The sequence below is a fragment of the Lathyrus oleraceus genome, chromosome 7, assembly GCF_024323335.1.
Source record: "Lathyrus oleraceus cultivar Zhongwan6 chromosome 7, CAAS_Psat_ZW6_1.0, whole genome shotgun sequence".
NCBI lineage: Eukaryota > Viridiplantae > Streptophyta > Magnoliopsida > Fabales > Fabaceae > Lathyrus > Lathyrus oleraceus.
Genome location: NC_066585.1, coordinates 32,082,246 through 32,103,844, shown reverse-complemented (window position 1 = coordinate 32,103,844; position 21,599 = coordinate 32,082,246). Strand labels below are relative to the sequence as shown.

General features: G+C 36.3%; 1 protein-coding gene across 1 annotated transcript; it reads left to right on the top strand.

Annotated features, from left to right (window-relative positions):
• The first annotated feature begins 3,380 nt into the window (after window positions 1–3,380).
• LOC127106671 (leucine-rich repeat extensin-like protein 4) lies at window positions 3,381–4,722 on the top strand. The gene has a single exon (XM_051043975.1). The coding sequence runs from the start codon at window positions 3,487–3,489 to the stop codon at window positions 4,663–4,665; it is 1,179 nt and encodes a 392-aa protein (XP_050899932.1). The 5' UTR covers window positions 3,381–3,486; the 3' UTR covers window positions 4,666–4,722.
• Window positions 4,723–21,599: the final 16,877 nt, after the last annotated feature.

The window sequence follows — 21,599 nt, the reverse complement described above, 5'->3', positions numbered from 1 at the left end:
ATGCATCCACTCACATGCTCCGTAGGTTGTAAACCTAGTCCCTCATCTATAAATAGGGCTTCAAATCACAGCATCTAATCATCTGCAAGAATAATCATCTGCACTATTTCTTTACCACACTCTTTCTCTGCTACACTCAAGCTCTGCAACACTCAACCTCTGCAGCATTATGTCTCTATTGACTATGGGTGATGAACACAAAGGAACACTCGAGAATATCTCGACATTTGTATATTATCACTCTCTTTTTACTTATTTCATATTTATTTCGTATATCTTTCTTATCTATGTTTGTATTATATACTTCTTCTTATTGTATCTCTTACTTATGTGTTATTAGGACCCAAAGCATTTTCGATGCCGTGTACATGAATATGTACCCCACGATCCTTTGATAGAACCATATATTAGAGAATATGGATTTGGAAATCTCCTTAACATAGTCTCGTACTCAGTGGACTACAAATTCCTTCTTGCTTTGTTGGAGAGATGGAGACCTAAGACCCACACATTTCACCTTCCTTTCGGTGAGTGTATCGTCACACTTGAGGACGTATACATGTTGTTGGTCTCCGTATAGATGGTAAGGCCATGAATGGTAGAGTAAACTAGGACAACTCTATCTGCAACAAATTATTGGGTGCCCCTTTGTGTGACGACCAAACTGAGGGAGAGTCATCCGGTCAAGCTAGGGGACAAGGTATAAATTTAAAATATCTTAAACAATATTATGCGAGTATAATATTTCCCGAAGAATCAACTGAGTACGAAAAAATAATTAAATCTCGGTGTTATATTATGATTTTATTTGGTAATTTTTTATTTTCAAAAAGTACAAGTAATTAAGTAAATATTATGTATTTACCGTTGTTATGCAACATTAATAAGGTAAACACATATAGTTGGGGTTCAGCTGTGTTGGCCCATCTATATAGTGCAATGTATAAAAATGCAAAAAATAATACTTGTACGTTTTTTTCATGTGCGTATTTGCTACAAGCATAGAGTTGGTCAAGAATGCCGTCACTCACCCTGATAAACGAGAACCCATTCATGTTCCCGTTTGCAACAAAGTAAGTTTAACACTTTACCATTTAATTAATTATACTTTATATTACAATTAACTGTAAATAATATTTTTCAATTTTTTTTTATCTAGGTGGTCAGTAAAGGGGATGAACTATAATATGTGTCTGAAACACGTTATAGTAGTCTATCCCAATCTATTGGACCACATTGGACCAGACGATGTATTACTCCTACACAACTCTATTTTATTTTAAAAATACTTATCAAATTATTTATCATCTAATCGTGTCGTATTATTGTATAGTTTATCTGGATGCCATATCTGGGTCTTAATCATCAGGTGAACCATGTCGATGTTGTAGTTTGGACAGCAAAGACATCAATTATCCGGCTCACTGCTGTGGAAATGCACCAGAGTGACCAGGTAAAACTGTTGTTCGGCATGCAACAACAGATTCCAGAACCTCTGACATGTTTGGGAGATTGACATCAAAAAAGAGTTGATGCCCAATGGGATTATTCCGACTGAAGAGACTTTGCAAAAGAGATGTGTGGTTAATGGAGGAATCGATGACAACACATCTTAAACAAACTAGTCATCCATGGTGCAAGACCAACTCAACAATATATGGCATGGTTTAGGTCGGTGACAATCCAATAATTTGTGTCTGAGCCGCGATATTTGATAGATCCACGCCAACTAGATTCGTCATCGTACGCCCAACAACAAGTCCCCATCCAACACCAATGTCAAACCACCCAAACCCAACAACTAACCTCACACCATCAACCTACCACATACACCCAACAACCAAGCACCTAACTTCGCAGCCCATTCATGCCATCCACCCAACAACCAAATACCCAACGTCGCAATCCATTCATGCCACCCACCCAACCACAAAACCAAGAATCAAACCCTATCCACCAACAACCATACGCATCAACCACAACCGTCTATGACCCATATGATTCGTATGGGTCACTTCATCGTTGCCCCCCACCAATGACCACTCAAACATCTCATCACCAAAACACACAACCATTATTTAACTATAGTACGCCCCATGAACCATTACTTCGTTTCCAAAACGATTCAATGTCTCAATTTGGGCAACTATACCGTCCACAATCCACCCAACCTCATCGACCTAACTACGATGACATCGACACCGAACTCCACTACGGAAGTCGTTGGCCAGAGCCCCCCAGATATTGGGAACAAATGATGACACGTCTATCAAATACCGTTGGAACTTCCGTTGGACCTTCACACCAGCCATCATTCAATCAGGTCAGCACGCAAAGATCCCAAACACCTTAGAAAAATCGTGGGAGACCTCGAAGACAAACTAACGCACCTGGATGTGGAACATGGGGACGTTTCGATCGGGGCGGTCATTAAATTTTTGTCAATCCCATGTAACATTTATTATATCATGAATAAAAAAAATTTATATTATTTTTTATTATTTAATAATAATAATTTTTTAAAAAAATATACAAGGGTGTATGCGCCTGATGAATTAGCGCATACACCACATGCAATAAGCAGGCGCCATAGGCATTGGCACCTCCTCATTAGACAGCAAATGCATGCGCCATTAAAGATGGCGCCTCCTCTTTAAGAAAATTGGATGTGTCAGATCATCTGACGCATCTGTTTTTAAAGGTGGTTATTTTGAATATTTTTTTAAAAAAATAATTATTTTAAAATTTATTTTAAAAATTATGGTTATTTTAAAAAAAAAATCTCAATCAATTGTTCAATTGATTTTAATCAAGTCCAATACTACTAAACTAATAATTTTTAAAAAAAAGAAACATAATTATTGGACTGGTTGGATCCGGTTTTTGGTGGGCTAAAACCAAACATCCGCAACTGCCCATTTAAATCCAGATGAAACCAGCAATGGATAATCCGCTAACCCGAAAAACCGATCAAACCGAACCGTGCACACCTGGGCTCAATATTCACGTATGGCTATCCCGGCAGTCCTACCTATATAATGAATATTTACCGTCCCTCTTGATTGAAATGTTAAAAGCTTAGCAGTAACATTAAATGAAACTTTGATGGTTATTTCTGAAGCACAACAGCTTTTCACACCTACTACTTTTTTCTAACAAAAAGAAGCATTTACTTACTTGTATCATAAATCATCAAAATTAACCAAAATTTTTACTAACACCGACTAAAACTTTGAATTAGTTGTTATCTAATCCAACAGAAAAGTCCACATGTTGTTTGCTGAAAAGGTTTGCACAAAACCAAAACGTATAATCAAAGGCATAAAATTACACAAACCAAAGAGATAGTGACATGTGAGAAACCATCCAAGTAGACCCCATCTTTCCATCACTTTATGTGTTTGTGTTTGCACTCTGTCTTCCATAAAGTAACAAACCTTTACTTATACACACAACCTTACAACCATTTTCTATCTTCATCTCAACATGATCAAAAACATCATTCAAACTTTCCTCCACCTCCTTCTCCTCCTCCTCCTCCTCCTCCCAAATCCATCAAAAGCTTCCATTGGTATAGGCATTGGTGTTGGCATTGGCATAGGCAAAGGCAATGGTAATGGCAATGGATCATCTAAGCAAAATCTGAACAATGCTTACAAAGCTCTTCAAGCTTGGAAATCTTCAATCACCAATGACCCTTTAAACATTCTAGACACATGGGTTGGTCCTAATGTTTGTTCTTACAAAGGAATCTTCTGTGAATCTTCTACTACTAGTTATGTTGTTGCAGGCATAGATCTCAACCATGCAAACCTTCAAGGAACACTTGTCAAAGAACTCTCATTACTATCCGATATAACACTTCTTCATCTCAACACTAACAACTTTTCCGGCACAGTTCCTGAAACATTCAAAGACTTTACCTTCCTTCAAGAACTAGACCTCAGCAACAACCAACTTTCAGGTTCTTTTCCGACAGTTACCTTAAACATGCCAAGCTTAATTTACCTAGACCTTAGATTCAACAGCTTCAAAGGGTCACTTCCTGAAGAACTCTTCAACAAGAAACTCGATGCAATATTCCTCAACAACAATCAATTCAGCGGCGAAATACCTCAAAGCTTCGGTAACTCACCTGCATCAGTGATCAATTTAGCTAACAACAAATTAACCGGAAACATACCTGCAAGTTTTGGTTTCATGAGTCCTAAACTGAAAGAGATTATCTTTCTTAACAATCAATTATCCGGTTGTATTCCACAAGGTGTTGGTGTGTTCACAGAAATGCAGGTTCTTGATCTGAGTTTCAATTCTCTTGTGGGCCATTTACCAGATTCAATATCTTGTTTGCAAGATATAGAAGTTCTTAATCTAGGACATAACAAGCTTTCTGGTGATATATCCGATGTGATATGTTCTTTGAAAAGGTTGTTGAATTTAACTGTTGCTTATAATTTTTTTTCTGGGTTTAGTCAAGAATGTTCTAGGCTTTTCAATATTGGTTTTGATTTCTCGGATAATTGTATACCTGGTAGGAATTTGCAGAGACCTGAACCTGAGTGTTCTTTGATTCCTGGTGGTGATTTAAATTGTCTTAGAATTCCTAGTCCAAAACCTCTTGTTTGTGCTACTTTGGCTTCAAGTATTGATTCATCATCACCTTGATGATGATAATAACTACTAGTGACTTTTGATTATTAATGTTACTACCAATTTAATTCATATATTCTTGTTAACTACTAGTATATAGTTGAGATTTGCAAGAGTTGTATATTTATTTAAGAGTATGAAGATTATTTGTGCCACATGGCATGTTCATTTGATATGTAAAAGTATCACAGGTTATTTAGATTGCGTCTTCAGCTTCATTTCCCCATATGATAAGTCCCTATTTGGTTGCTTGTGAGTTCTGATCACTGCTAAAACTTGATAACAGTGTAATTGGAAGACATTGGTTTGTAACATCTGTGAACAATGTATTGAAAGTTATGTTCATGTGAACATGTTGATAACTATCACAAGACTTATCTAAAATATAGAATAAAACTTATTTTTGTTGAGTGCATGATTTAAATTTGGGTATAAGAGGATAGGAAGCCTTCACCTTAACCCTTACTTCTAGTTGCTTGGCCTTTAGGCTAACCCTGGTTGTGTCTAAATTGCATAAATAACACTATTTCTCAACCAATTTCTGAGTCATTTTGAAAATTTTCTTACATGTTCACAACATGCGTTCTGGTAAAATCTGGAATTTCAATTTTAAGTCTTCATCAAATATCATATTTGAGTAATAGAACTTAACTGAATGATATTTGTTAATTGAGTTAAATGAGTGTGGATTATTGGTCTATAGTTTAATTTCTGACAACACTTCTTTATATTTTTTAATATAGATAAGTTGATAAAATAAGTCAACAACTTAAAAAATAAAAAACTTAAGAGCTGGTCCATTTTTAAAAAAAATTATAAGCATACCTAAATGAGAGAAAAATAGTTTGACGTTGTAAATGAGATAATATTTAAAATGACATATTTGTGTTTTATATAAGATGGACGGTTAAAATTGTATCTATGATATGTGTAGATCGAATGGATTTGAGCTCCAATGTGGTGGAGTGAATTTTTGGTACAGGGGAACAACGGGTGATCTGCAAGGTTAACACTTTAACACCCAAGTAAGTAAATAAGAGAGAAAATAATTTGAGTGTGGAGAATACCTAAAATGACGCACATTGTACCTTATATAAGATAGATGATTAATGTTTCCATGAGATACGACGCATTACGTGGGTGACCTTTCGTTGGATCAAACAATGAGAGGTGCGTTGGAGGCTTGAATCCCATGCCCTCAACTTGGGTGATGTCTCACTTGTTTCGTGTACCTTTCCATGTGATACTTGTTATTGGACCTTTCGTCACAGGCCTTACGATCAACATAGAAAAGTTTAACCCCTCGCCCTTGTTCATATTTGTAAAATGTGGGTTTGTTATGCATATCTTTAGACCTCATTTTAGCATAAAGAAGTGGAAAAGCTTCAATGGTTCATCAGTAATATTAGGAACAATGCATTGAATGTCTTTCTTGTGATTAACAACGTTTAACAATGGAACCTCGGCGCATGGCCCTATGCCTGACAGTAATGATGTCTTTTTGTACTAGAGGACTTGAGTATTCCTAACAATATAAAGTAAGATGTTGACACTTGGGGGTGCGATTCTCGCTTTCCAGTATTTATTATCGTGGATCGTACGGTTTTCTTTATTGTAAGATATATTTGGATCTCTGTGTACCACCTCAATTTTAATTTTAATATTATTAGTATTATTTTAATATTTTAATATTATTTTTTTATAATTTATTTGAGTTTTAGTGTGCTTTTATTTAATTAATTAAGTATTATTTAATTATTTGATGATTAAATTTTTATTAAGAATTAGTCTAGTATTTAAATAATGGAAATAATATAAATTTTGAGAATAATTAGTTTAGGGAGAAAATAGGATTTAATTAAAATTAAGGAAGAAAGTATGCAATTAGTTAGAGGTGGGTGTGTGGTGAGATTTATTACGAGTATTAGGGTTATTTTATTTTAAATAGATAAATTAGAAGAAAAAATTGTCAGTAAGTGAAAAGTTGGGAAAAAGTTATAAAGAAACTTATGAGAGCGTTTGAAGAACTGTGGAATCTCAAAAGGTGAAGTTTCACCGCTCTGCAATTTTTAGGTAAAAGGGGAGGGGAGAATTTTTCATATAAGGGTGGTTAAACACAAGGATAGTGAGGGTTCCTTACCCTATTGTCTTCTCCCTTTTACTGTATCTGTGATTGATGTTTGTGGCCAAAAATGATTTGGGAAAAAACCTTTGAGGCAATTGATTGAATGTTTCCTTTTATTCTTGAGTAATATGATATGTATTCTCATTTGATTTCTACTCTGATTTGATAACCTTGTTGATCCTTTGTTAATATTTGTGTCATGTTTGTGTATGGCGGTTGCTTGTGAGTCGTAGATCTATTCAATAAAGCGAATATCATAAAAATCGAAAACTCAAAAAAATCGGAAAAACTCGAAAAAAAAATCGAAAATTAGAAAAATCGAGAATTATGGGGGAGGGGTGCTACGCGACAGAGTCGTGGCGATGGGGTGCACCAGAAACGGCGACGGCGACGAGAGAAGTTACGTCGCACGACGGAGCTGCGGTCAGCGAGGGAGACGCCTCCCGTCAGTGGTGTTTCACGCGGCGAAGCCGCAACGACATGAGCGTGGGTGGTGGAGGCAACCGTGGTTCGGGGCGGCACGACGGGAGGCGTCGGTGGCTCATACGAGGTTGTTTTTGTTCAGATACGGTTTTCATTATAACTTGAGTTTTATGACTCAGTTTGAGGCGCGGTTTGAAGCGTTGGAGAGCTGATGCATAATACTACCTCATGGTATTGTCTTAAGAGGTTAAATATGCATGTGAAGATGTGAATTAAATGTGTTACTCATGGTGTTTATTAATGAATAGTAACGAAGGGATAAATCCTGAATGGTTTAATAGTTGTTAATAATAAAAGAGTTTTAACCGTGCGATTGATCGAGTTAAAGGAAAATAATAATATGTCGTATTAAGTTGTCTTATGGGATATGTTGACCCTGTTGAATGTGAAAGTTGTAGAATATTATTCTTACCCTATTTGTGAGTATATTTGTTGAGTAATAATATGTTTACTCTGTTGATGAGTAATGTTAAACATGTATAATATATTTTTTTACCTTGTCGGTGAGATTATATGAGTAATAATATGCTTACTTTGTTGATGAGTATTGTTGAGCATATATGTTGATATTTTTCCATGTTGGTGAGTAATGTTGAATAAAAATATAATTTTATGCATGTGTTAAGCTGTAATTATATGTATATTGCTGAGATGAGTATTTTAGATGAGAAACTACAGTGGTGGCCTGGTATTTGCGTAGTTGTTGGTTCAGATGAGGAGCTGTTGTTGAGTAGTATATTGATGTTTTTAGTTACATTTCATGTATCATGTTCATTGGTAGTCTTAGATTTATTAGTGGAATCGTTGGTTCAGATGAGGAACCAGAGACTAGCCTCAGATTCATTAGTGGAATTGTTGGTTCAGATGATGAACTAGAGGCGTGCTTCAGATTCATTGGTGGAATCGTTGATTCAGATGAAGAACCAGAGGCATGGATCAATCAGTAACATAACTCTAAAATCCAAATACTTTGTAGCACATACATGTTGAAGCAGTAGTGATGAGTCACATTGCATTACATAAAGTTGAATTTGTGATTGTTTTATGTATGTGAACCATTTTATGAGGTTGTTGAATATTAATGTTGGACTATCCTAACTGTTTATATACACCATTAATATTATGGACATATTTCTCACCCCTTTTTGTTTGTTTGTGTGGCTCATTGTACCGATGGTACAGATACCCAAGTAGAGGAGCATTAGTTGCTGCTATATGGAAGGATTCGTGTGATGCCTACTTTATTTTATCATTTTGAGTGTATTTATCATTTTTGTATTATGCTCTGATATGTGTAACATCGGGGCATGTTTTCAGTTGTTTGATGTTTTCTGAGAATTTGGTGGATTTAAGTTCTTATGTTGGAACTAAGTTATTTTATGAAAGTATGGGATATTTGTGTTGAGTTGATATGTTTTAATTTCTGCTACTTAATTTTAAGTTGGGGAAGAGGTTTTATTAGAGATGTGTGATATCATATGCTGATTTTGAAATAAATAATTTGCATGATTTTTTAAATATATTGTTTGGGGTTAGGGTGTTACACCCTGAACTTACCATCTACATTTTTCTTGCTTGTGGATCTTAAGAACTTTTCTTTTGTGTTTACAACTTCGCTTACCTTCATTAACCTATTTTGGATGCTTATTGCTTCAACTCATTTGTGCTACATCTTCTAGAAGAGTGTTCAACGAGCGTGATTTTGAGTTCACCTCATTTAAGGTAATTCCTCAAAACCTTTCTATTCTTCTACATCTATTTAATTCTCTTAAGATTTCTCAATGACAGACTTTTGAAGGAGAAACTCAACACTAATGGTGGGAAAATGGGTGGTGATACTTGTTATGGAAAAATATTAAGGGTTTCTTGCCTTCATGAACTTCTTTTCTATAAATGGTTTTGATAGGGATGCAAAACTTATTTCTATATCATCCTCGTGCTTCTACTTGCATTCATTTGTCTTTATATGTTAACAAATATTTTTAATGGATAACTCTCATTTAGGAACACAAGACATTATAAAATAAAACTCATCTATGTAAGTCAGTCAAGAGATGTTGGATATCCACTTTTTCCATCAAGGGTGGTCTGGACCATGCATTCACTGAGATGGGTCCTTCCCAAGACTAAGGTGCTTTCTCCCAAAGGGAATAAGAGGATATGCAACAAGTATGATGAATGTGTTATCCGTCTTCATGAATGTATGTTTTCATTTATAGGTTTACGTCTTCCTTTCAATGACTTCGAGGTAAGTTTTATGAATCACATGGAGATAACTCCTTCATAACTGCACCCAATGAGCTAGGCATACGTCAAAGTATTCCAGCATTGATGTGAGTTTAAAAAGAGTATTTTGACCTTAATGCTCTATTTTCATTTATGTAAAGCCCAACACAACTCTACCGATAAAGCGTGGGGTTAAGGCTTGATATTCTTTGGCAGAACAATAAGATTTTTTTAGGTTTACTCTAAGAGTTTGAAGAACTTTAAGGACATGTATTACCTAGTCACGCCCATTAGTAAGTTGGCTCACACTAGCATATGCAACATAGAGTTTGAGTTGCCTTTATGATGTTCAGGCCAATTCTCCAAGTTCTAGTGTCAAAGTCATTTCTTGGCGGACTCAGGGTCTTATGTTTACAAATCAGAATACTTGTCCCAAGAATAAACCTATTGAATAGGAAATTAGTGAATTTCTTTGACGAATTAGGTTTTTTTCACGATGTTGCTCCTTTTGGGGAGGCACCAAAGAAACAAAAGAAATGTTACGTAGAAACATTCTTGTTGGTGGAAGTCACTACCAAAGAGGAGAGGCGTGTCATATTTGTCGAGTAACATATAAATTTGTTATCTTCCTTGAAGGTGAGAAAACTATACACAAGAAGGGGGTTGACTTATGTATGTGGAAGTTTACTTCTTTTTCTTAAACATGTTTAGAACCTGAGATGTCAAGCTCAAATTCTGATCCAAGTAAGAGTCTGAAGAAAATCAGAGTCTAACTTCAGAGCTTGTTGCACATCAGAATATATATGCATAAGAGATTTTCCAGTCCCCTTGCAACACATGATATTTTCACTATAATCACTCAGATTACAATTTTCTCAATCTACCTAAAAAGAGACTTTTGCTCAAGCCCTAAAGCAAGAGACTTCATTTCCTAAACAACCCGTTTAGGACTTCTTGCTCAATACCACAGAAAGAGACTTCTACTTTTCCCTCAAGCATGAGACTTCAATGCATAAATAACTCGTTTAGGACTTCATGCTCTTCCCACAAGCATGCGACTTCAATTGCTCAATCTATCCTTAAAGAGACTTCTTTTCTCAAGCATCTAACAAGAGACTTCTTTGCTCAATCTAACGGAAATTGACTTACTCTGAGCACATCGGCTAGAGTCTTTAGATTCTCTTAACAAAATATTCTATTATTAACCTTGTGTTTATGTGTGTGCTTCTTGGTTAAGAAGATACACAAAGGTTATACCTTCTGAGCAGAATATAAGTTGATTGCTCATAAGTGTGGAAGATTGAAGTTTTTAGTCTTATTCTCTTCAAGCACATATTTCCTTCTTTGTTGTGCCTTTCTGTTTTTATGATCTTCTTGATCAGTTTCCCTTTACTCTCACACACTTAATCCTTGTGGCTATATTTTCCATTTAGTGTGTGTTTCTTTTATATGTGTTTTCTATATAAACATAATCTCTCTCTCTCTCTCTCTCTCTCTCTCTCTCTATCTATCTATCTATCTATCTATCTATCTATCTATCTATCTCTATCTCTTTATCTCTCTCTCTCTCTCTCTCTCTCTCTATATATATATATATATATATATATATATATATATATATATATATATATATATATATGTATGTATATATATATATATATATATATATATATATATATATATATATATATATATATATATATATATATATATATATATATATATATATATATATATATATATATATATATCCCCCTCTCTCTCTCACACACACACACACACATAACTCATACTGTGAACTGGTATAACATCTTTGTGAACACAATGACGTGTTCTTCAACCCCATACATTCTTGGTCAGAACATATATTTTGAATGTTTTCAATCTTCTTCTTAAATAGATGCTGAGAATATATTCGTTGAAGATTGAAAGCTATCAATGGTATAAGTAGCCATTGAAGGTATTTAGCTAGAGCATATGAAGTGTAATTTAAACTCAGCTAGCATAAAGGATTTGAGAGGAACATAGTATAGTTCAGAGTAGTTGAAGAGATCAGATACTGACAATGTTACTTTATCTTGATTTGGCATAAAGTAGTGTACCATTGTCACGTGATCTTCTTTAGATAACTTCTGACCAGAGACTTCTTGTAGATGTTTGTTGAAGCTTGATTTGATTCATTGTTATCTTTATACTCAACTTCCTGAATCAGAGGATTTTTATAGAATTAGTTAGAGCATGATCAGAAGTTAAAGTATGTCTTTAGAACCTGGGTAGAATGAGACTTCAGAGTCTTGGGTTCACTTGTTCTTAACTTGTCTTATATTAGAGTTTTGATTATAACTAATCTGGATGAACACTTTCAGAGGTGTTGACTTGATATAGATAATAATCCTTTGAAGCAGGATCTTCATAACTGCTAATGAGGCTTGCTCAGAAGTTGCAGAGTCGTTCCTTATGATAGAGTTCTTGCTTTAAACTACTTCTATCTTTAGAACCATGTTGATATTTGAATATCAAGTAAGCTTTAGTTTCATCATCTGAAAGACTTGAGTTAACTCTTTAGAGTCTGAAGGCTTTGATTATGATCCTTTAGATTCAGAACAACCTTGCTTCTCTTTAATGATTCTTCTAGGTGATTAACTTGATTTATATCAAGCTTAATGTCTTTTGGTCCTGCACACTAGAATAACCATTAATAAACTCTATTGTTCTTTAAATACTTTGTTATCATCAAAATCCTTTAAGGGCTTGAACAAATCTTGTTCCAACAATCTTCCCCTTTTTGAAAATAACAAACAAATGTATTTAAGAACAATGGTTGATATTTTAGTTAACACAATCTAACATCATAGGATGAGGTTCGTAAGCTCCCCCTAAGTTAGACAATCCATTAAGGTGAGGTTTGTAAGCCCCTATAAGTCTGATAGTCTATTAAGACGACGCTTTTAAGCTCTTGTTAACTCGTTATCTATGTTAATTTAGTCTTATAATTTTAATCAACAAATTCTAACATCAGGGTCTGAGGTTTGTAAGCTTCCCCTGAGTTTGACAGGTCTTAGGTTGAGGTTTGTAAGCTCTTCCTTTAGTCTGACGGTTCATTAAGGTAAGGTTTATAAGTTTTTCCTTAAATTCTTGTCTTTGTTTAATTAAAATTAGTCATTTAAGCTCAATAAGATAAATTACTCAAACATATAAATAACATAAAGCTTATAAATCAGAAGTTGTTTTGGCAGAAACTGCTTTATTCAAGTTCTGATGCTTCAGTCTCTTCTTAAATACTCTATGCATTTTCTCTCCCTTTGCCATTATCAAAAGGATTTTTTTAAAAAAAAGAGAAGAACAATAAAACTGAAAAAATAAAATGAAATTTGAAATAGTTTAAATGCACATATTTCTGAAAGAGTTAGAAATATTTAAATATTTGAAACAATTTAATAGTTTTGACACCAACTGAAAAATTTGACAACAATTGAAGATTTTGAAACTATTAAAACTTTTTCAAAAACAGAAGACAATTTAACACAATTAAAGCTTTTTTAAGAACTTGGAAGATTTTTTGTACTTATGGTAAATCACTACCGTTTTAGTTTCCAAGGAGTAATTATAATCCAGTATGACATTCTTAATTAGTGATTGACTTTGAGAATTTCAAAGATCGGAGTCTTAAATATACAAAGTGTTTGATCTTCTAAAATGTTGTTATAAAATCACATGTTCAGGCCAAAACACAAATCCTCATTCACTCAACATACATCTATTTGAATATGAACACAACTTCTGAATAAACTATTACTCCTATTGTTTCAAATGCTCATCTAGTCTCTAATGCAACTTCTTATAAGAAGGTCAGGCCCTCTGAAGGAATTCTTTCAACCTCTCTTCCTCACATAATGAAGCCACAAAAGAAGATTAGTAGGAAGAAAAAGAAGTCCAAGAGAAGAAGAAGATTAAGAGAAGTGTTTGATTTTGATTCAAATGAAGAAGAGGAATTTTATTTAGATTGGGGAAATATTTTCTATCCTTGGAGACCTAAGGATGATTAGGATTAATGTTATAAACATCTTTTGTAATCATTACTTTAGTTCACTGAAGTTATTTTCCCTTTTTAATTTGCATTCCATCCTTTTAATCGTTAGTTAATTCCTTTATTGTAAACTGATTTAAGAAGTCCAGAATTCAGAAAGAAAACAAAACGCAATACTCTTAACTTGATATTTCTTTCCCATTCGATTCATTTGATACATCCAATTAACCACAAAAATTACTTTGGTTATAGAATCATAGGCTAAGAAAAAATACATCAAATTTACCTAAGAATCTGAACATACAAGTCTTAAGCAAAAAAATACAAAGGAATACTTGAGACAAGAATGATCCAGTCTTGAAACAAAAGTACTCTATCGATACAATAGCTTGCATGAAGCATTGAATCTCAAGAGATGTTGTTATTATAGGATCTGGAAAGACTTTGACTCGAGGGAAAGAAAGGAAAAATAAAAAATAAGGTAGGTTGAAGACTGCCAAAACTTGAGTGGAGGAAGAAGGAGTTGGGATTTCCTTACAAAATAGCATAATCTTTATCAACAACTCTTCATCACGAGGATAAATGAAACCTCATCCAATTTTACAACCATTTCTTGTAGAGAGACGAGTTCACCCAGAACTTGTTCATAAGGAATAAATAACCACTTTATCTCAAGGAGAGACAGTGTTATCTTCAGGAGGTTGAAGATTACTTGATGAAATTTCACTCTTAAACTTGAGTGAAGTAGAAGTAGAAGATTATAGTCAGAGACTCCGAATTCTAATGGTCCAATCAATTGGGTCCTTATGTCAGTCGATTAGAGATGCTAAAAATAACCAATTATAATTTCACATTTGGAAATATTTGATAGACAGTTTCTTCCCTTCATTAAAACAGTGTCACAATCGAGTATGGAAATTATTTGCCCTTATCCAATCGATTGGGAATATGCTCCAGTCGATTGGGTAGTTCAAAAAATGTGTCCTGATCATTCTGAAAGTTCCTGAAATTCTAGTTAACAGACTTTCGATGTCACACAGGATGTTATGACATCCAATTCTGCACAGACAAGTATTATGCAGAACTTAAAAAGTAAGTGCAGTAAATAACACAAGGAATTGTTTACCCAGTTCGGTGTCACACACACCTACGTCTGGGGGCTACCAAGCCAGGGAGGAAATCCACTATTAGTAGTATTAATTCAGACCTTAAACCAACTGTTTAACCCTATCACTTAATACCTACCCAATGCAATTTCAATCTTACACTAAGATCAGAGTTCCTACTCACTCCCCCTCAATCACCTCAGTGATTACAACCTTTAATTAAGATTAAAGATAATTGTGAAGTCACACTTCAAAACAACTCTTGATTGTGCTTAACAGCTTTAATCAAGACACACAGCACTCACGCTTAAAAGCTTAGAGTGACACAACACTTACAACTCAATGAACACCCTAATCCAATGCAATCATCTAACTGACAATAGCTTGGCTTACAAGATACACCTAATACAAGACACACAAAAATACAGCAGTGAAGTATGATGGACAAATAAAATCTTCACGCCTAAAATCCCCGAGTTCTGAATGAAGGATAGCCATCCTTTTATATTGCAGCACTTGGGCCTTGTACTTGTATTTCCTGAAATTAAGGTCAAGCAAGTTAACCTAATTTCCACATATTAGGGTACTAACAAATAGGCTATTTGTTAGGTTCATTAATTGTAGCTTAGTTGTTAGTTTCCTGGATTTTAGCTCAGCTGTTGACTTCCTGAAGAATAGCCTGAGAAAACTGATGAAACAGAAAAACTAACCAACCTACAATTTAGCATATGCTGTCAGGAATGAATGTCACAACATTCAGTTTGACGTCCACATCATAGACCATATGCTAAGTCTGTTTTTCTTGAAAACAGACTGTACAAAATGATGTACTGTACAGGACCACTCAGTCCATACTTCAGTATCAGCTTACATTAATAAATGTCACAATATCCAATTTGACATTTACACAAAGAGCCTTATGCCATGGTCTGTTGTTCTCCTGAAGAACAGACTGAGATACATACTGAAATGTAGCAGAAAACCAATCTGCCTATTGTTCAGTATATGCTGTCAATGATGAATGTCATAACATCCAGTTTGACATTCAGACAGTAGGCCTTATGCCAGGTCTGTTATTTCCTTGATAAACAGACTGAAAATAAATACTGAGTTATAACAGAACACCAACTGTTCTATTCCTCAGTATCTGCTGTCAGGGATGAATGTCATAACATCTAGTTTAACATTCAGTAAGTCCTGTATTAGCTAAACCTGTAGCATACTACTCAAGTATGTCATGACATCAGTCAAGACATCAGAGTACAGCTAGATATTCTAACACACAATGCAGTCAAACAAACATCTCCACAACATGTCATGACATCAGTCAAGACATTAGAATCCAGCTAGTTTTTTACCATAAAATGCAGCCAATCAAACATCTACAAACTCCCCCTTTGGAATTTTTTTGGCTAAAACAACTTGGCATCACAACAGATTACACAGCAGCGGAAAACACACATCTAGCAGAAAAAAAACTAGCTAATACACTCAAAGCAGCAGCACACTCACACACATAGAAGTTAAATAAAAACTTCACATATCAGCACACATACAGAAGTTAAATAAAAACTTCTAATAGCAGCACACATAAACACACTCACACTCATAGAAGTGGAACATCAGCTGCAGCATGACCTCTGGATTAGAGGATCTTCAATATCTGTTTAATCACATAATCTGTTGTCCTGGGGCATCACAGGTGTTACTCCCCCTTTTTGTCAACAATGTTGCCAAAGCAACACTTTAAATTACAGACCAACATAAACAAAATTACACAAAAATGACATAACACAATCTTGATTTTACTTCATAGTTTCAATCAAGAAAACCCCCTCTTGATCTTGCTTTACAGCTTTGATCAAGACACCACCCACTTGATCTTGCTTCACAGCTTTGATCTAGTCACACACTCTTGCTTTACAGCAGGTACACCCATATCAGATGCCATGACGTTGAGTCTGACATCTTGACATACTCCTGCATGAACACTTTCTTGAAGTCCAGCAGGCACATAGGCTGTCTCATGTTAGGATATCCCCTTAACATCTTGTTACCACACTTGCAGCAAGTAACATAGCAGTGATCTGTTGTCCAGTCATAGCACCCTTTCAATTGTTTAATAGGTTGAGATATTAAACAATACATCCCAAACATCATTGGTTGCTATAAATCCTCAGACAGGCATATTCCCAATTTGCCCCTTAAATTTTCAAACTGAGTAGCATCCAGAGCCTTTGTGAATATGTCAGCGAGTTGTAGTTCAGTGGCTACATGTTCCAAGGTAATCAGTTTGTCTTCCACCAGATCTCCGATGAAGTGATGTCTAATGTCAATATGTTTGGTCCTGCTGTGTTGGATGGGATTCTTGGAAATATTGATGGCACTGAGATTGTCACAGAACAATGTCATGACATTTTGAGAGACATTGTGCTCAGTAAGCATCTGTTTCATCCACACCAGTTGGGAACAACTGCTTCCAGCTGCTATGTACTCAGCCTCTGCAGTGGACAGTGATACACAGTTCTGTTTCTTGCTGAACCATGATATGAGATTGTTTCCCAAGAAGAAACATCTTTCGGATGTGCTTTTTCTGTCATCAGCACTCCCAGCCCAATCAATATCATAATACCCAGATAAGACAGGATCAGAGCCATGAGAGTATAGCATACCATAGTCACAAGTCCCATTGACATATTTGAGAATCCTCTTGACTTGATTTAAGTGGCTCACTTTGGGTTCTGCTTGGTATCTAGCACACACTCCAACTGCATAGGAAATATCAGGTCTACTTGCAGTTAGATATAGTAGACTACCTATGATGCTTCTATACAAGCACTGATCAACACTGGGACCTCCATCATCTTTGGTTAACTTTAAATGAGTAGGTGTCAGAGTTCTCTTGTGCCTAGCATTATCCATACCAAACTTCTTAACTATGTTTTTGGCATATTTGCTTTGGGAGAGAAACATACAATCCTCCATTTGGTTAACTTGCATTCCAAGAAAATAAGTCAATTCCCCAACCAGACTCATTTCAAACTCAGATTGCATCTGGTGAACAAAGTGTTTCACCATTTGCTCTAACATTCCACCAAAGACAATGTCATCCACATAAATTTGGGCAATCATGATTTTGCCATCTTTATCCTTCACAAACAAGGTCTTATCTATCCCACCTTTTCTGTACCCATGAGAGGTCAGAAATTCAGTCAACCTTTCATACCAAGCTCTAGGTGCTTGCTTCAACCCATACAAGGCTTTCCTCAACTTGTACACATGTTTAGGTTGGTTAGGATCACAGAACCCTTTAGGTTGTTCCACATAGACTTCTTCATTTAAGTAGCCATTTAAAAATGCACTCTTCACATCCATTTGGAACAACTTGAACTTCAGAATGCAGGCCACACCTAACAGCAATCTGATTGACTCAAGTCTAGCAACAGGTGCAAGCGTCTCATCAAAATCAACCCCTTCAACTTGAGTATATCCTTGAGCCACTAATCTTGCTTTATTCCTAGTGATTACTCCTTTCTCATCAGACTTGTTCTTGTAAATCCACTTGGTACCAATGATGTTAGTCCCTTCAGGTCGTGGAACTAGCTCCTATACTTCATTCCTTTTAAACTGCTCCAGTTCATCTTGCATGGCATTGATCCAATATTCATCAGTCAGGGCTTCTTTCATATTTTTTGGTTCAACCTTGGATACAAAACAGGAATTTGAGCTAATTTCCCTTGACCTGGTAGTCACACCACTATTGGGATCCCCTATGATAAGATCCTAGGGTGGTCTTTCTGAATTCTGATAGATGGCACTTTGGTGGATGCATCTACCTCACATTCAGGAGGAGTCTCCTGTACTTCTTCAGACTTGACTGGTATGTCTGTTGAAGTATCAAGGAATGTTCCAACATCCTTTATGACATCGATTCCTTCCTCTTTATCATCCACGATAACATTTATGGATTCCATCAGGACATTGGTCCTGTAGTTGAACACTCTGTAGGCTATGCTGTTAGTTGAGTATCCTAGGAATATACCCTCATCACTTTTGGGATCCATTTTCCTTCTCTGTTCACGGTCTGTAAGAATGTAACATTTACTTCCAAAGATATGAAAGTACTTTACAGTGGGCTTTCTACCTTTCCATATTTCATACAGAGTGGAAGAGGTTCTTTTTCTCAAGGTAACTCTATTGTGAACATAGCAAGTTGTATTCATCGCTTCAGCCCAAAAGTGCATAGGAAGCTTCTTTGCATGAATCATTGCCCTGTCAAATTCTTGAATAGTTCTGTTTTTCCTTTCAACTATCCCATTATGCTGAGGAGTTATAGGAGAGGAAAACTCATGACTTATCCCTTCATACGAGCAAAACTCATCAAGCTTGGAATTCTTAAACTCCGTCCCATGGTCACTCCTAATTCGGACAACACAACTGTCCTTTTCCCTTTGAAGTCTGATGCACAGTTCTTTGAAGACATCGAATGTATCTGACTTTTCTCTGATGAAGCTTATCCAAGTGTATTTGGAATGGTCATCAACAACCACATAGGCATACCTCTTTCCACCCAGACTCTCAACCTGCATAGGTCCCATTAAGTCCATGTGCAAAAGTTCCAGAGTTTTGGATGTTGTAGGATGTCCCAGCTTAGGGTGTGACATCTTGGTTTGCTTGCCGACCTGGCATTCTCCACAGACTCTTCCTTCATCAATAAGCAGCTTTGGGATTCCTCTAACTGCTTCCTTGAATATGATCTTTTTCATTCCCCTTAAGTGGAGATGACTAAGACGTCTATGCCACAACTTCACCTCTTGTTCTTCCTTGGCTGAGGAGCAAATTGTGGAAAAGTTTGAGACTTTAGGTTCCCACAGTAAGCAGTTATCTTTGGATCTGGATCCTCTCATAACTTCCTGATTATCTCCATTTGTCACAACACGTAGTTCCTTAGTAAACTGAACATAGAACCCTTGATCACACAACTGGCTTATGCTGATGAGATTAGCAGTTAGTCCTTTTAATAACAGCACATTATTCAGTTCTGGAACTCCAGAGCTGTCCAGCTTACCCACACCTTTGATTTTTCCTTTAGCACCATCACCAAAGGTCACATAACTAGTAGTGTGAGGTTGTATATCTACCAATAAATTCTCCATACCAGTCATATGTCTTGAGCAGCCACTGTCAAAGTACCAGTCTTCTCGGGTAGAAGCCCTTAGAGCTGTGTGAGCTAGCCTAGCATACCATTGTCGTTTCTTGATGGGGGCATTATGCTTATATGCCTTATGCTTAGGTCTGACATGATGGGTTTGGTTAGGATAACCATGCAGCCTGTAGCAGAAGGCTTTTATATGACCCAACCTACCACAGTAGTGACATCTCCATCTCTAAAATTTCTTCTTCTGATGGTTACTCATCCTGGTTCCCTGATGTTGAGACATTGGGTGTGACCTCCGCTTGAATTTCTGAACTTCAGCCTTTGAGCGTTTGAGTTCAGCAGAGGATTTTTTCACAAAGCCTAAACCAGACATGGTTCCAGACTTCTGTCCCACCTTTAGGATCTCTTCCAAGGTGTCCGTTCCTTTATTTAGCATTCTGATGGATTTTGTCATTTGATCTAGCTTGGAGCTCAGCAAGGTTATCTCACCGTTTAGACCATCTATGACTGTCAGATGCCTCTGTTTCTCATCCAACAGCTCCTTGATGAGTTTCTTCTGCTTTTCTCCTTGTACACGCACTTCTGCACTTGTGACACATAGCTCCTTATAAGATGCAGCAAGTTCATCAAAGGTCAGTTCATCTGCACTTGAGTCATCATCAGTGGCACAAACACTAGTTAATGCAGTGACATGTTTAGCAGATTCTCCTTCAGATTCACTCTCAGAATCTCCTTCAGACCATGTAACAGATAGCCCCTTCTTTTGCATCTTGAGGTAAGTAGGACATTCAGCTCTAATGTGTCCATAACCTTCACATCCATGACATTGGATTCCCTTGCCTTGGTTGAACTTTTCTTCAGAAGTTGATCTTTTCCTGATGTCAGACGAGATGTTCTTGACATTTGGTCTACCTTTTTGATCAATCTTCTTCACGAACTTGTTGAACTGTCTCCCAAGCATGGCTATGGCTTCTGATATGCTTTCATCACTTCCAGTACATCCTGCTTCTGAATCCTCTTTAGTATTTGATACAAAAGCTACGCTTTTGTTCTTCTTTTCAACATTCTCACACAAGCCCATTTCAAAGGTTTGGAGAGAACCAATGAGCTCATCCACCTTCATATTGCAGATCTCCTGAGCCTCTTCTATAGCAGTGACCTTCATGGCAAACCGCTTAGGTAATGACCTGAGAATCTTTCTTACAAGTTTCTCTTTAGCCATTTTCTCACCTAAGCCACCAGAGGTGTTGGCAATTTCAAGAATATTCATGTGGAAATCATGAATAGTCTCATCCTCTTTCATCCTCAGGTTTTCAAACTTGGTGGTCAGCATCTGAAGTTTAGACATCTTCACCTTGGAGGTACCTTCATGAGTTATCTTGAGGGTATCCCAAAATTCTTTAGCCAGCTCACAGTGGTGCACCAGTCTGAAGATGTTCTTACTTATTCCATTGAACAATGCATTCAAGGCCTTAGAATTTCCAAGGGCTAATTCCTCTTGCTCCTTGTCCCATTCTTCTTCAGGAATTTGCACACTGACTCCATCTTTATCAGTCTTCGTTGGATGTTCCCATCCTTTGCTGACAGCTCTCCAGACTTTGCTACCTAGAGACCTTAAGAAGGCTATCATATGAGGCTTCCAGTCATCATAGTTAGAACCATCCAGCATGGGTGGTCTATTTGAGTATCCTACATCCTTGTCCATGGTACTAGAAAGTAACTTCCCTAGATCTCACCCAGAAATTAACAGGCAGGGTGCCTGCTCTGATGCCAATTGAAATTCTAGTTAACAGACTTTCAATGTCACACGGGATGTTATGACAT